Source organism: Siniperca chuatsi, linkage group LG20 (assembly GCF_020085105.1).
Source record: "Siniperca chuatsi isolate FFG_IHB_CAS linkage group LG20, ASM2008510v1, whole genome shotgun sequence".
NCBI lineage: Eukaryota > Metazoa > Chordata > Actinopteri > Centrarchiformes > Sinipercidae > Siniperca > Siniperca chuatsi.
Genome location: NC_058061.1, coordinates 26,234,609 through 26,251,692, shown reverse-complemented (window position 1 = coordinate 26,251,692; position 17,084 = coordinate 26,234,609). Strand labels below are relative to the sequence as shown.

The 17,084-nt window shown below is 42.5% G+C and overlaps 2 protein-coding genes across 4 annotated transcripts in view; both read right to left on the bottom strand.

Moving 5' to 3' along the window:
• Positions 1-11,102, bottom strand: part of mtr (5-methyltetrahydrofolate-homocysteine methyltransferase) — a 72,203-nt gene extending 61,101 nt beyond the window's left edge. For 2 of the 3 annotated variants that reach the window (XM_044179197.1, XM_044179198.1), the window contains exon 1: positions 9,929-11,102. In XM_044179197.1, the coding sequence (XP_044035132.1) occupies positions 9,929-9,971 (43 nt within the window). In that variant the 5' untranslated portion in view covers positions 9,972-11,102. The remainder of the gene's footprint in view (positions 1-9,928) is intronic. The other variant, XM_044179199.1, reaches the window with a different exon arrangement.
• Positions 11,103-11,245: 143 nt separating this feature from the next.
• Positions 11,246-17,084, bottom strand: part of bms1 (BMS1 ribosome biogenesis factor) — a 40,863-nt gene continuing 35,024 nt past the window's right edge. Inside the window, exons 21-23 of the mRNA XM_044179200.1 lie at positions 14,933-15,108; positions 11,960-12,121; positions 11,246-11,663 (exon numbers count right to left, since the gene is read on the bottom strand). Coding sequence (XP_044035135.1) covers positions 11,436-11,663; positions 11,960-12,121; positions 14,933-15,108 — 566 coding nt within the window. The 3' untranslated portion in view covers positions 11,246-11,435. The remainder of the gene's footprint in view (positions 11,664-11,959; positions 12,122-14,932; positions 15,109-17,084) is intronic.

Genomic DNA, 17,084 nt, shown 5'->3' with positions numbered 1-17,084 from the left:
CTGCGAAAATGTTCATTTGTTCAGAGGCTGGTATTTGGGGCATGAGGTGAGGAAGTGTAGTTCTGTCTGTTACACTGGGAGCAGAGTCTCTCTTCCTCTGGCAGCCAGCTCTGTCTATGTCAGCCCTTCTCTATAGCCAGAGTGTGTTCGCTGAGTCTTCTTGACTCTTCATTTACTTTTACTGTGGTCAGATCATTTGCTAATGTGTCTCTTTTTAGGGTCAGATAACATTTTCATTTACTGTGTGTTTTTGTTGCTTCCTTCCAGTATGTGGTATAGTTTTCTTTTTGTTGGTTGATCATTTGGTTTGGTCTGATTGGGTCAGTGTTGTGGTCCTGAGGCTGTCTGGGGCATGTTAGGTTGTCTGGGCAGAGTCTCAGGACCAGCTGGCTGAGGGGGGCTCTTCTCTGTCTTTTCTTTATGTTTAATTCTTGATCAGTTAAAGTGTGGAGGGTAAATATATGGTCTGTTGTGCAAGAATTTGGCAAGAATCCAGTATGGCATTTGTGCAAATCATTATGATTATTAAGAAAATGTACAATTAATTTTTTAATGATGTAGCAGAATATTTTTCCAAGGTTACTAGTGACACAGATCCTCTAGTAGTTATTTGGGTCATATTTATCTCTGGATAAACCTTTGTTCCAGATGTCTGGAAAGGTGCCAGCTGATAGAATTGTATTGAATAGTTTGAGTACAGCCAGTTTGCTTTTATGGTATTTGATCATTTCATTAAGGATTCCATCAGTTCCACAAGCCTTTTTGTTTTCAAGGATTGGATGATTTCTATTAGTTCTTGTTCTGTTATTGGGAAATCTAGAGGGCTCTGGTTGTTTTTTAATCACCGCCTCCAGTTTGTCATTTAGTGTATATTTTGTATTGATCATTGTTTTTGTAATAATACTATACAATTCAGTAAAGTGATTAATCCAAGTATTGCCAGTTCATCTTGCTGGTTTGTGTTTAGGGCGTTCCATTTCTCCCAGAACTGGTTGGACTCTAAGATTCCTCAATTTCACAGAGCTGCTTCCTGGTGCGTTGTTCTTTCTTTGTTTTTAGGGTGTATTTGTATTGTTTCAAAATGTTATCATCATGAAGGCATATGTTCTGGTTATATGGGTCTCTGTGTTTTTCATTTGATAATTTTCTTAAAGTTTTCCTTAAGTTTTTGCATTCAATGTCAAACCATTTGTTATTGTTTATTTGTTTAGATTTTTGTTTGGAGGGAATTAGATAATAAAACCAAATGATATACATCAGAATTATTACAGAGAAACATTTCAGACAGAAACAAATCAATTCAATCGTGTATTTGTAGAGTTTCCAAGGCCTTTTGGTACTTCCTAATGCTGCCTGATGCCCATATATATATATATATATATATATATATATATGAGTGTGTGGTGTTGACAGTTGATCTGGCCTAGGGGTCCCATAGTTAGACTGGGCCCTTTTCATATAGACCAAGATCACTCTTGCAGTGGTCTGAGTACTACTGCCAAGAGCTGGACTATAAGTGTAGCAGCCCAGAGAGTTTCCTCTCAGCCTGCCGGTGACATGTGCAGTTCCAGTGTATGGCAGAGCTGTAGAAGCTGGGTACCACTTGTATTAGTAAACTTGTCAAAGCTAATTCTAGCAGGGCATTCAGGGAGGGGGAGGCAGGTCCCTCCAGGTGTTTATCTCCCATAGTGCCAGCTCTTTCCCCTGTTCGAGCGCTCAAGTCCCCACAGATCAAAACAGTTCCCATGGTTTTATAGTGGTTCATTCCACCCCCCACCCAAATATAAGATTCTACTTTTTTGATTATTTCAATTGAATGATTCAGTTCTGATTTAAACCATATAATCATGGCTCCTGAGTCTCTTTCCTCGGGTAATTGTGGGATTTTTTTGTTGACAGCATAATAATTTCTGTGTGTAGTTGTGAGGACAACCAGTGGAAACTTCTTCTCTGCAGCATGTCTCCTGTAAAACAATGATGTCAGAGTCTTTTAGCTCTGTATTGAAATCTAAATTTCTGCTTTTTAAACCAAAACCAAACCTAAGCCCTTGAATGTTCTGGTCATGTTATGGTAAATGATATCATCTCTTAATGTGATCTGTTTAAAAATAAGATAAACACTGAAAAGAAAAAAAGAGGACAAGAATATACAATAAGTGAACTGATAATATTAAACTATAAATACTGTTAGAGGGGACGCGATTGTCATTATATCACCATTCATTTAACTGTTAACTACCATTTGATGGCTTTAAGAAGTCTCTGCTCTTCTACCACATTGCTATGAGGAGCAGAGCAGGTTTAACGTGTTGTATGTCACTGAGGTCACCAGAGGAGGGTGGGACTGTTCCTCTCCCAGCCGTGGCGTAGCTCTGTCCAATAGGCAGCTAATCCTGTAGTTTTGGCTATGCAGCTGGGAGGAGGGGGGGGGGTGCAGGACCTCGGGGGGCTCTCTGGCTGGGTATCGGAGGCCTGTGCTGGGTCAGCTGTGGGGTGGGCTGGGGGGTTGTGATGCAGGTGATGCGGTGGATGTGGTGACCTGGCCATCCTCTCTGACGGCCTAGGTGGGTGTATTGTGGAGGTCTGGATGGTCAGGAAGGTTGAAGAGGTCTTGGCGGTCTGTGTTGGATCTGCGCTGTGCGGTTACTCCTCAGGGTGGCAGTAGGGCTCCTGCTGAGGGCAACATCTTTCAGGGTCTTAGCAAGGATGGGGACTGCTTCTCTGTGTAGGTTTATGTTGTCATAGAGGCAGTCCAGGTCTAGCGTCAGGTGGTGTGCAAAGAACACATTGGGCTTTAGGGCGCAGTCCCTGGAGAGGCTGATGTTCACTCTGTCGATGGTGCGGGGGTGGAAGTCTCCCCAGTCTACTGCAGGAGTATGGAGATGACTATCCTGCTGCTAGGGAAAGTGTTGGAAGCTTTTTCAAAATCGCTCTCCTCAGAGAGCCTGTCTGTCCACTCTGTCACCTGATGTCGGTGCCTGTATGGATGAAGATGTGGCTAGGCAAGCCTAGTTCAGGCACTTTCAACAGCTCCAGGACTCTCCTAGTGTTGGGACGCAAGGTCTGTTCATCCAGGAACTTTCCATTAGAGTCCATGAGGAAGATAATGTCAGCCCTTCTGCCTGTGTGTGTTTCTTGGGTCTCAGCTGTGGGGTCTGGATGTGGAGCTCCTGCTGCTGTGGTGGTGGTTTCAGGTCTGGAGCTCCATGTTAGACCTACAGTGGATGTGGGGGTGTGGCTAGAAGCTGGGCCTAGATCAGATGCAGGGGTGTGACTGGAGGCGTGTAGGTAAGCAGCTGGTTGGTACAGGGAGGTGAAAGGCTGCGCCTGGCTGGGTGAGAGGGGGTGAGCCCTCGGTGAAAGGGCTGTGTTGTAGTTCCGCAGGTGTAGGGTGAGTTTGGCTTGGCGAGGTCTGGGTCTGAGGGGTGTCTGTAGGTATGAGGGATTGTGTGGAGTTCAGTCTCGCTTGTAGACTGAGCAGTGTTCTGTCCCTCTCCTGTAGCTCCTCTCTCAGTGTAGCCAACTCAGTCCTACAGTTGTCTCTGTTCTTCCTTAGATCTTTCACCTCCTCCCTGAGGAAATCCAGCTGTCTTCTCTGACTGGCTGCTTCTTGCTGAAACACTCAGTTGAGAGTTGACATTGTCCTGTTCTCTCTTGCTGCTCCCTGAGCTGAACCAGTTCTACCTCCATCTGTGAGAACTGTTCTCTCGTGAGTGCTCTCGAAGGGGAAGGTCGCTGTCAGCTTCTGCAGGCTGTCTGTCTCGAGCAAGGAGAGAACAGGGGGGTTGGCTCCCAGGGTTGTTGGGGTGTTTGTTAGTCTCTTTCTCCTTCTCTGCACTCATGGCAGCGAAGTTGAGCTCAAAATGTCTCAGGTCGCCTTGTATCATGGCAGCTCCGTTTCTGAATGGGTTTATTGTTATTGTAGGGGTATCTGAATCATTTTCCTCAAGTACACATATTTTCCATCTGTTACAAATACCTGTTGTCTTTACTGCAGAGTAGTGAGAGCTAATGACATTCAGCCAGGCATAAGGTTCATCAGTCCAGAAGATTATATTGTAAGCCCTGCCATCTTTGTAGTGGTCAAGGAACAGGATTTCTGGTCTGTCTCGAAGTAGTTTTTGTTTCTAGCTACCCCCCATGCAGTTTTGCTTTTAAACAGCTGGGGGATATTCAGTTGTTTCAGAGCATGTAGACATCATGATACAGCCGTTGGAATACAAAGACCTGTGTGCTGTGATTTAAAGCAGGGAGTTCTCTTGCTACTGCTGCCGTTGCTAGGCAACCACAGCCCAACTGCTGTTTAGCTAGTGTTAGCTTGTTAGCCTAAAATTTTCAGTTGGGACTTGTTTTGTAGTTTTAAATGTTAAAACTTGCTGATTTCAGTGTCCAGTAGTTTGCTGTTACTTGCTTTGAGTCTATCTGTCTCTCTTCTTTTCTTTTTCTCCTTGTGTGTTTCTTCTTTGTTTGATGTCTTGCTCTCTGTCTCTGATCTCTGTCTCTGAAGTCTTCTTCCAACTATATTTCCTCTCTTCTCTGGTGTATTGTGGTCATTACTTTTACAATTTCTTCATAAAATTTCAGTGTTCATCTAATTTTTGGACAGAAAACAACTGTTAACCTTAAGCATGGCTGCTCAGTCTCTCTCCCTGAATAGAACTCCTATCCTTGTTCATGGCTCCTCAGGGATCCCTCCTCACAGCAGTAATTATCTGTGCGTTCATTACCCATACTCCCATACTATTTAGTATGCCAGAAAGAGATTGAGTATGTCCCAATACATAGTATGTCAAATGCAGTATGCCAAGAATACCAGGATGTCCTACTGATCCGGTCATATTTTGCAGTATGCCCACAATCCTCTGAGCAGCGGAAGATACGTCACATCGACTGAGCCACCGAGAGAGCAAAGGCAGATGAAAGCTCATTGACAGATGACAGCACGATGACAAATAAAGGGATCCAATGTTATGCAAAAGATACATTTGATTTCCTGTAAAATCCTATTCTGCCCGTTATCTGTTTTATATTTCATAACAATTCTCAATCCTGCCAACACTAGAAGCTGGATCTTATGGCTCCATTCCTTGGAGAGCCGTTCAAAAGAGCGTGCTGCTAGAGCAACTACAGTTCATTTCATACAAGGTTTATTTACAGTTTGAGATGCAAAGAAACTACATATTAGGAATGCAATGATCTGATTATACACTGTCACATATTAAGTTTTGCAAAAATGTATACGGTTAAAGAGAATTGGCAAGTATGTTAACACTACAAATAAAATCAAGTTAAATGTGAGGCTGCTTCCCGTGTAGACAGAACACAGTGCCAGCAGCTGCATCTCTGCATGAAAATATATTCAACAACAAAAAACCATCTGCCAGCAACAGAGAGCTGTGTGTGAAAGTGGGTAATATAGTCCAATAGATAGTAATAATAGGATGTTTAAGTGAACACAACCATAAAGATAACCAATAACAACATTCGACACCATTGACCATCACATCCTATTACAGAGACTGGAACATGTAATTGGCATTAAAGGAGCCACACTAAGCTGGTTTAAATCCTATCTATCAGATTGATCTCAGTTTGTAATTATTTACGGTGAGTCCTCCGTGCACGCCAAAGTAAGTCATGGAGTTCCACAAGGTTCTGTGCTTGGACCGATTCTATTCACCTTATATATGCTTCCGTAAGGCAATATTATTAGGAAACACTCCATAAACTTTCATTGCTATGCAGATGATACCCAATTATATCTATCGATCAAGCCAGATGAAACTAATCAGTTAGCTAAACATCAATCATGCCTGAAGGACATAAAAACTTGGATGACATGCAATTTTCTGATGTTAAACTCAGACAAAACTGAAGTTATTGTACTTGGCTCCAAACACCTCCGAGACACAATATCTAAAGATATAGTTACGCTAGATGGCATTGTGCTGGCCTCCAGCAGCACCGTAAGGAACCTTGGCGTTACCTTCGATCAGGATTTATCCTTTAACTCACACATGAAAAACTTCAAGGACTGCCTTCTTTCACCTACGCAACGTTGCAACTTACTTCTAGGCTGGACTACTGCAATTCCTTATTATCCGGCTGCCCGAATAAGTCCCTAAAGACTCTCCAGTTGATCCAGAATGCTGCGGCATGTGTACTGACAAGAACTAGGAAAAGAGATCCCTTTTCTCCAATATTAGCTTCTCTGCACTGGCTCCTTGTAAAATCCATCTCCGCTCCCAGAATGCAGGGTTACTTGTGGTTCCTAGAGTCTCCAAAAGTAGAATGGGAGCCAGAGCCTTCAGTTATCAAGCTCCTTTCCTGTGGAATCAGATCCCAGTTTGGGTTCGGGAGGCAGACACCATCTCCATATTTGCAGGTTACTAACTCGACATCTTCTCTCTCCCGTAGTTTTGTGCTTTCTGGTCTCTCTCCTCCTGTTGCTTTTAGCAGGTATTTCTGCCTCCGGAGCTGCAGAGTCTGGATTTGTGGTTGTGGGCCACCTGCTGCCCCCGTGTTCCTGCTTGACAAATGCTGCTACAGTTGTTGTTATTGGCTCTGTTACTAATACTGACATTATTTTTCCTATAGCTGTCATTTCTATTATTACTAATTTATTAATATTAACACTACAATTACTACTCTACTATTTAAAAAATAAATAAATAATAAAAATTAAAATTCTAGGTGGTATTTGCATTGTACTGGTTCTGTCCAAGGTTTCTGCCTCTTAAAGGAAGTTTTTTCTTGCCACTGTCGCCAAATGGTTGCTCATGGTGGGATTTGTTGGGTCTCTGTAATTAATATTATAAAAAGTACGGTCTAGAACTGCTCTATAGGAAAAGTGCAATGAGATAACTTCTGTTATGAATTGGCGATATATAAATAAAATTGAACTGAACAACAAAAGGACATAACTATGAATATAACAGAAATGCATATGTAATTTTACTGTCGCGAATATAATACTACATGTTAGAATCTACAATGTATGTATGTACTTTTAACTGTTAAGTTATAACATACATTACAAAGTAACAACAGCAGAGTTCTCCGGGTTAACCTCCATCTTGTAGCCTGTGACGGATGTATGAGGAAGAGGGTCAAATTTCAAGGCGCTATGTTATGACTAAGTAGTATGTCTCAAATGTATGCATACTGCATGCAACAGTGCGTAATTTGTAAGGGCAGCTGCAGTACGTACTAAAAGTAAAAAAGAGAAATTATATGATTTGGAACGCAGGGAAGAGCTCTGGGACGGCCTGCAAGATGGCGGACCAGAACGACTTCTGGTTCAAGCGAGGAGCAAGGAAATATAAAATAAGAGACTTGGGAAGTACCCTCTGCCTCAGCTCAACATGCGGTAGTAGGTGGTAGTGAGTCTGAGATGTTGGAATTTAGTGAGTCTACTTGTCAGTACTTTCTGGTGGGCAAACTATGTATCGGAGGCACTGTTTCTAAGTTACCTCAATCATATCTTTGGTATTTTTGAACAGTAATGGCCCAGCTGATTTACTGGCCGGGGTCTACTGCACATCCCTCAAACCACAGATTGCACTTGGAATACACACACACACACACAACACACACACACGTCCTGCTGCTGTCTGATGGGTACAGGGATTTTATCAACAAATCTTGTATGGACTCACACTGATGAAAGCAGAACAGAGTGAACTATCTAATCAATGCAGACCTGTCAGGTCTGTCCGTGCACAGACCTGGGGTCTCATTTATAAAACAGTGCGTAGAATCCATGCTAAAAGTGTACATGCGCAGAAAAGCCAAAAATGCCATGCGGCAAACAAAATTCAGATTTATACAGTGGTGTGCACAAGTGTTTGCCCCCTTCCTGATTTCTTATTTATTTGCATGTTTGTGTGAAAAAGTGATTGCCCCAGGGCCATGTAGGTTTGGATTTTGTTGTAATAATAACAACCTTCATTTAAAAACTGCATTTTGTGTTTACTTGTGTTATCTTTGACTAATTAAATTTGTTTGATGATCTGAAACATTTAAGTGTGACAAACATGCAAAAAAATAAGAAATCAGGAAGGGGCCAAACACTTTTGCACACCACTGTAAAACCGTGCCTACGCACACCTGCAGGCAACTTTCCCTTTATAAATCACAGTCCACCTGGAAATGTGCGCACGTGGATCAGCCTCATATCCTGCCCTCTACACACCCAGCATAATGGTCAATGTAAAGCACCACATGAATATTGATGCATATAAATGAGCCTGCTTACGGTGAATCGTGGCAACAGCCAAGAGGAAGACAAAAGAAATGAATTTTTCTGACACAGAAGTCGGGTGCTCTTGAGGTGGAGGTTAGAAAGCACATACTGTTTGATGGCCACAGCAGCGGAGTCACAAACAAAATAAAATGCAGCGAATTTTAACAGAATTATATTGTTTTCAAAAGGGGCTTCCTGCTGGTAACAGCCGGATGCCAGAGACCCCAGAGTGGTTACTAGACTGCTTGTATTTCCGGGATGGCGCGGTTCCGTCGGGTTGGTCTGTCTAATGCTGAACCCAGTTCAGCACATAGACCCAACAGCGCAGCTCTGGGGAATCTAAAGCGGCTTATTAGCCACTTGTCATCATGGGCCAGGAAGTCTTTGTGGTCCCTGAACACTTGTTCCCTCCCAAATCTTCCATTTGCGTTGTCCTCTGCAGTGGCAGCGCATCCATCATGCAGCGTTACGCACGAGTGTCACCGCAGTATTTCTATGTTTACAGCAGTCAGACTGATTACTTCACACGGTGCCAAAATGATCATGTCATTCAGTGGTGTCCCCACCCTGGGACATCATCTGAAGGTGGAAGTTTGACAGTTTTTTAATGTTAGTTTTGTTATGCTTGGCCTGCACCATGATTAGGACTGATAATGAGGATGTGGAGTTTAGTGATTGTGCGAGAGCTGTCACTGGCTTTATTTCCAGACTTTGCTAATTTACACAGTCCAGATGTGCAGGTGGTGAAGATGAGCCGGGTGAGTCGAGCTGAGAAGGCAGAGTGTGTGCGCCATGGCGGTGTCTCAGTGCGCTTGACAGCACAGTCGTGTTCACTGCAGCGATTGCACACGCAAAAACTATATGACAACTAAAATACTTACGTACTTGGTGATCTATGCACAGTATTCGAAGATATTATTAAAACTACTGACGGTCTGTTCTGCAATTCTTTAATGCTATTTGATGTTATCTTGGATTTCTACAACCGATTTCATCAGTTACAGTGAGCGGACTTTGGTTTAAGATTTGAGTTGGCTTATATATTTTACTATTGAAAGCTGCTTATGGAATACTTAAGACTCACTACAAGCACAAGTACAAATAACACTGCTGGTTTTAATGTTTATTAAGTGAAATTAAATGTTTGAGAGGCATCATTATACAATCAGGCTTCAATTCACCACCTCACCATCTGCGTCGCCATTTTTCCCCGTCTCAAAAACGTGCGTACGCATGGGTCAGAGTTGACTTACAGGTGAGCACATTCTTCCGTCACGTTTGTTTTCGTAGATCACAACTTTTGTGTGGGAAGTGGCGTTTCAGGCCCCGTTTTGAAGGGTTATAAATGAGAGCCCTGTAGAGTGATTCTCACTCAGCCAGTTCAGCTGCTCAGAATAACATCGTTACATTTTAAACATATCTGTGCAGTTACCTGCTCTGTCATATTGTACACTGGAATAAATGTTTTATCATAGCTAACGGTAACTGTACAAAAAGATCAACTGTCACATCCGGTTAACGCTACATGCAATATAATAGTTAGCGTTAGCTAGTATAACTTGCCACAAATACACACACGTGGTTTAACAACTGGACAGCAGTAAGCTCTATGGGAATGAGCACAGAGATAGCACCGCAAGCTCAAAGCTAACTGTTAACGCTGGGAAAGCTAAGTATATTTACCCGCTCCTAACGAGCATTGATGAATGACGTTTGTCGGAGCCATCTTGTGAAGAGCCAGCCTTGAAAATAGCTCTACGGTCCTTCTGAAGAACAAGTGGTTAATCTTGCAGCTCAAACTTTTACAACCAACCGGCTCCTATATTCCCGGAGCTTCGACAACTTGTGGTCCGCCAGAGGTAACATCTACACTTCCGGCCCGAGTCCTTCACAATAAACGCTCCACCACAACGCCAATAATATGTAACATTTTCTCACTTACCCCAGCTATAACATTAAAATTCATATTCCAAGGCATTTGAACATTATGCTTTAAAAGCTGTGTTTATAATATTTTACCATAGCTGAAACAAGTTATTTCAGTGCATCGGCCTAATAATTAAACATTCAAGGCTTTAGGTAATTTCAAAGGCTGGATCCCACCAGACGCACCGCCGCGCGTCCCAGAAGCGGCTCCCCGCTGTGTCAAAGCCGCGTCAAGCTGCACAGAAACGGCATAGAGCAGCCAGTCAATTTTCAAAATAAGACACCGTGTGCAGACTCCCGATCGTCTTATCAACAAAAAACACATCTAAAAACAGACAAAATAGAAAACATTTAACTACGTAGCCTACTTACCCATGGTAGAAGCACAAACGTCAAGGAAAAAGGACCAAATCAACAAGTCAACAACGCTGGGCAGGCAAATGCTCTGCTTCTGAAACCTCCCGGCGGGGTATGAAGCCACTTGGAGGAACAAAACCTTTTAACTTACTACGTCAAAAATATGATATTGTAAGTCAACCTTTTGACTTTTAAAGTCAAAATTAGAGCGACAGTAAGTTTAAATTATGTCTATCCCATAATTGTGACTTTAAAAGTCGAATGTTTGTACAGTTTATTTCAGAATTATGATTTACCATGACTTATGCTTATTTTTATCATTCCAACTTTTCATCACTTTTTTCCTCTCTCTCTTTTCCTGGCAGAAAGGGGCATTTATAAAGCAGCTTCAGTTGTTTCCCCACCAACTAAATTATCCGATTGTTATATGACAAATTACACACACAAAAAAAAATGTGGAAACACTGATACAAAACTGAATAAGTCTTGTAATCTGTTTACCAAAAAGTCAATGGAAACTTTTGATGCTGGAGGTGAAGTTTGAAAAGGCTCAACCTTGATGTGATCACCTGTGAAGTTAGTGATTGACTTACTGTAGGTACTGGAATCATACAGAGAGAGAATAGAGAGAACAAACTCTGACAATAACACCTGACAGCTCCAACACAATCACTAACACTGATATGCAGCTGAAAACCTCAAGTGGCAAGACTGAGGTCATGTTTTAGGTCACTATTGTGTTTTATTAAAACAAGTTCTGATAACTTTTCAATATCAATACTATAGAAAAATACAATCAAAATGAACCTGCTGAAGTTATGAAAGACATGGTAACAGTCCAAATAGCAGACCAAGAACCTCAGTCACAGTCTTCAGAGGTTTGCCTCATGAGTCCAGATACAGTGAGTTAGTCATCCTGGGGTGCCCCCTTTAGACTGGACCTCTGCTTCTTCTGGTCCATCTGACCCATGACACGGTACAGTTTTTTACGTGCCTCTTTCTGTCTCTTCAGCTTGGCCTCCTCCTGTTTCTCCTTCTGCTGCAGGAACGTCTTGTGTCTGGCGTGCTGCACCATGTGGGCTTTCTTACTCTTGTGGCTGTGGACTGTGCTCAGAGCGTGGAGCAGGGCTGCCACCTTAAGGAATGGGACAAGAATAACAATACTTATAGATACAGCCATGTTTTACTGTAGGGAGTAGTCCAAAGCCATCTTGTAGTTAAAGGAATCCACAACAAACTGGATCTTGTTTGCACAGTTTTGGCCATCATTGCTATCACTTCTGATAACATTTTAACGGCGGACTAAACACACAATACTGTTTCTGTTGTCAGATCAGTACAAATCAATGATTTGCTTGAGGTCATAGGTCGTAAATAAGAACTAAGGCTAATGAGCTGCTGCACTGAGACTGTCGAGTCAGGTTCTCTCACCTTCCTCTCGTGGGGCTCTCTGATCACACTGGGCCTCTGGAGATCTCTGGGCGCCTTTCCTTTGGGTTGTTGCTGTTTGGGTTTGCTCTTGAAGGGCAGGGCCTTCTGGAGCTCCTTGGGGATGTGGAGGGGGTTGAAGTGCCTTTGGGCTCGGACCACCGGCTGGTAGGGAAAGGGATGGATATTCACACATCAAGAATTTAGGGTTACTGTTGTGTGAAGTACAGGTCTGCAGATGCTTTAACTGCAAGACAACTCAGTAAGGAGTTTAATTGTCAAGCCAACACAATACAAGCCAATACAAATGTACACATACCTACTCAGACACAAATACACAATGAACTCTATTACTAATGATTATTTAATATTAGCCCTTTTTCCCCCCAATTATTCGTTTTGTCTAGAAAATTGTAATAAAAATGTCCAAGGTGACGTCTTTGAATGTCTTGTCTGACTAATAGTCCAAAACCCAAAGTAATTCAATTTCCTATGACAAAAGAACAAATCCTCACATTGAAGAAGCAAAAATTTTTGTTTGATGAAGGACTTAAATGATTAATCGATTATCAAAATTTGTGGTGATTAATTTTCTGTCAATTGACTAATCGATTACTCAACTAATCATTTAATTAATCATTAATTTTAATTAACCCATTTTTTGATTTCCTTGGTATTAATTCCCAACCTTTAGCCTTAATTGTTTATTTTTGTTAAGTCTTTTTTTTTTTTTTTTTTTTAAATCACTGACCACTGTAAGACCTTATAACTGAAGAGTGTAGCAGATTATTTTTACTATATGAAGATCAAAACACTTTATCCATAATGAAGAAAAAAGGCAGTGTTGTGCTTATCTCAAATGACACTTGTAAAAGAAATTCACATACATTTTCTATTAACAGCTTCCTTCTCAGTGCTATAGTTGGTAATATATACCATGATACAGAGCGAACAGCGACACAGCAAGTAATGTAACTAATGTTAGCTAGGTTGTGAGTTAGCTTAGCTAGGTTGTGGGTTAGCAAACTGTCCCTACAGTTGCTGCTGTGAAGCTAACAGCCAGAGAAGACAAGACAGTTTCCCAGAGCCAGCACAGCAGCTCCAGACAGCGACGCTCACAACTCTCCTGCTACTATAGCTAACATCACAACAACAGCACAGCTTGGCAAATTAGGAAGTCAGCTGAATGTCCGTGGGCAAGTGATTTAACATTTCCTGACACACAAATCATGGCTGGAGCAGTGTTGTGCGGCTCGGTCCGAGCCTCTTTGTGTGTTTCCCGTTCACAGAGCCAGGGCTGAGTACAAACACCGGAGGGTTTTCAGTGCTCAGACTAAACAGACAGCTAGCGGACCGTGAGGAGATATTCGCTAAATTAACAAAAAGACGTGTACTGAATTTGAATCGCTGACCCCACTTTTAAACTTTTTGGAAGGGGCTGCATAACTGCAGGCAATACACTGCCCTTAATCCTTCATCAGATTGGAGGCCTGTATTACGAAGTAGGATTTAAGGTTAGTGAGGTAACTTCAGTTTTAACCCTGGGTTTTCAGTCCTACGATGGTGGTTCACTTCTTACCGGAGTACATCGCCATATAACTTATGCTGAACACCTAACCTGCTCCGGAGCAAGTTATGTTCAAGATAAGGGATCAACGCGTATAAAAGCACTGCCTACTGACCAATCAATTCTCTTGGAAAATGGCATCACCATTTATAGAAGATTCTGTGGAGCTTGGTACGCGGAATAAAAAAAGAATAAAAAAAATAAAAGCTTGGTGCGCGGATCATGAGATGATCTCTTAGGAGGGCAACAATGGTCAGAGACCGACAAAACCCTTGTGCTTTAGTATCCCGACATCATCCTACAACAAAAACTGATTGAAGCACTAAAGCCTTGTACTTGTTGTAGCCTACTTATAAGATATGAAAGTGAGCCTACTTACCGCTTTGAATTGTGTTTTTATATTTATCTTTTATTTGCTCCCCATTGCAGCTCAAAGAATAAGGCTAAAATGATCATAAACGCCATAGAATACAATGCTCTATTTTAAGTTTTAATTCAGCCATTGTCTTTACATTTTATCATTGGTGTTTTATTTATAGTTTTTAAATCATCCACTGTGTTTAAGTTTTATTTCTCTTTTATTCCCTATGCCTGCCTGTTTCTTCATACATTACTGGGTATTTTATTGTTGTGTTTTATGTGTATAGTACTTTGTAACACTGGTTTTGATAAGTGCTATACAAATAAACTTTATAATTATAAATGTAATTATAGTCAGATGTTGTGCCCTAATGATGGGGCAGTGATATTATAAGCCTATTAATTAACTTACGCATTCACACAGTGGTTAGCGGTAGAGCGTGCCGTCCACCAATCGAAAGGTCGGCAGTTCGATCCTTTGGTGTGTGAGTGTGTGTGAATGATTAGTTAGTTTCTTTGGACTGATGAGCAGTTAGCATCTGCCATCAGTGTATGAATGTGTGTGAATGGGGTGAATGTGATATGTAGTGTGTGTGAAGCACTTTTAGTCGGAAGACTAGAAAGGCGCTATACAAGTACAGTCCATTTACACAGTCCAGCGATTTTTTGCTAGCTGTCCTTCCCGCACTTGGCAGCTGCAGCTGTGTTGCTTTCAGCTGGATTATGTGTTTAACTTCTTTGTTTTTGTCTAATATTATAGGTTGCTCTTCATTTGTAAAATATGCCGCTCTGCTGCCAGTAGACTTGTCCATGTTTGCGAATGGTCATATGCTGCAAACATTGGCCCTTTTAAGTGAACGTGCTCGTGGCTGGACTGGGAAAACCTGGGTTGACTTACCGAGTTGACAACCACCATTGTCTGACCACTTAGCATGACTGCGGTTGTTAGGGTTAGTGAGGCCAGATAACCAAAAGATATCCTGGGTATGTTGAACTTGCTTCGTAGTACAGGCCCTCAGGTGTTTAGAGATCTGCAAGGCTGACCCTACCTTGTACAGAGAGTCCATCTTGGGTTTGTTGTGGATGCCTAGGTCATTTTTGAGCTGCCCCAGGGTCCTCATGCCCGCCCAGCTGTCCTTCTGACCGACAGCCAGCAGCAGAGAGGTGACGGGGTTGTAGAGCTGAGGAACAGACACTGGATACCAGGAGCGCAGGAACACGATGTCTGCACAAGTCAAAATTCAATTCAATTTTATTGAAATAGCGCCAATTCATAACAGAAGTTATCTCATTGCACTTTTCCTATAGAGCAGGTCTAGACCGAACTCTTTATAATATTATTTACAGAGACCCAACAAATCCCACCATGAGCAACCATTTGGCGACAGTGGCAAGGAAAAACTTCCTTTAAGAGGCAGAAACCTTGGACAGAACCAGACTCAATGGTGGGCGGCCATCCGCCGCTGCCGTTAGGTTTAGAGAGAGAAAAAAAGAGAGGTTTTGAGAGAGAGAGAGAGAGAGAGAGGCACAATGCAAATACCACCTAGAATTTTTAAAATAGTAGAAATGTAACTGTAGTATTAATATTAATAAATTAATAATAATAGGAATGACAGCTATAGGAAAAATAATGTCAGTATTAGTAACAGAGCCAATAACAACAAATGTGGTAGCAATTGTCAAGCAGGAACACGAGGGCAGCAGGTGGCCCACAACCACAGATCCAGTCTCTGCAGCTCCGGAGGCAGAAATACCTGCTGAAAGCGACAGAAGGAGAGAGGAGAGAAACGAGAAGGCACAGAACTACGGGAGAGAGAAGATGTCGAGTTAGTAACATGCAGTAATGGGATAAAAATGCATACGGATGGAGAGGGGGAGAAGGAGAGAGGAAAGAGGTGCATCATGGGAAGTCTCCCAGCAATCTAGGCCTATAGCAGCATAACATAAAAGTCAAGATGGCGGTGCGTGTACATCGCAAAGCTCAGTGTCTCCAGTTTTTACATTTATGCTGTGTTTTTCTTGCTCATCTCGGGTCCGTTCGTGCAGAACAGCTGTGCCTTAACATCGTACACCCGGAATGAACTCTTGGATATTGGTTTGCGCATTCCTGGCAGTTTTATCGCCAATCTTCGACTCGTCCCTGAGATCGCCAGAACACCTCATGCTACGCACAGGTGAACAAAATGTACGAGATTCGACTCTGCATCATCAACAGCAGAAGACTTTTGAACTGCAATCATCTTCACTGAAACATGGCTACACAGTGGCATACCGGACAATGTTATTGAACTAGCTGGATGCCACACACTCCGGGCAGATAGGACGGCAGATGAATCCCGTAAGACCAGAGGCGGAGGATTGTGCATTTACGTTAACAAAGTTTGGTGCACGAACTCTGTTATTGTTAAGAGACACTGCTCAGATAACCTAGAGTTTCTCAAGGTTAAATGTAGACCGTTTTATCTGCCACAGGAGTTCACTTCCACCATTATAACAGCAGCTTATATTCCTCTGGATGCTGATGCCAAGCTTGCTATGAGCGAACTTTATGCGGCCATCAGTAAACAACACACTGCTCACCCCGAGACTGCATTTATTGTTGTGGGAGATTTTAATCACTCAAACTTAAAGGCAGTGCTCCCCAAATTTCACCAGCATGTTTCCTGTCACACCAGAGGAAACAAAACTTTGGACCATGTCTATACAAACAGGCTTATGCTGTGACCCCCCTCCCCCACCTGGGTCAATCTGATCACCTTTCTTTGTTCCTCACCCCAAGTATTCACCTCTCATCAGTCGTGTGAAGCCATAAGTGAGGACCATCAAAGTATGGCCTGCGGGGGTAGACTCCACACTCCAGGACAGGTTTCAACACTTAGACTGGAGTATGTTTGCCTCTCAGGCCACCTGTGGCTCTCATACGGACATAGACAGCTACACCTCCTCTGTACTGGACTACATCAACATCACCACAGACAGTGTTACAACACAGAAGCAGATCACCACATACCCAAATCAGAAGCCATGGATGAACAAGGAGGTGTGCCTCCTGTTGAAGGCACGCAACACTGCCTTCAGATCAGGTGATGCACAGGCCTACAGCACTTCCAGGGCAACTCTGAAAGGGGGCATCAAAAAGTTAGAGGAGCACTTTTCCAACTCCGACCCTCGACGCATGTGGCAGGGCAATCCAGGCCATCA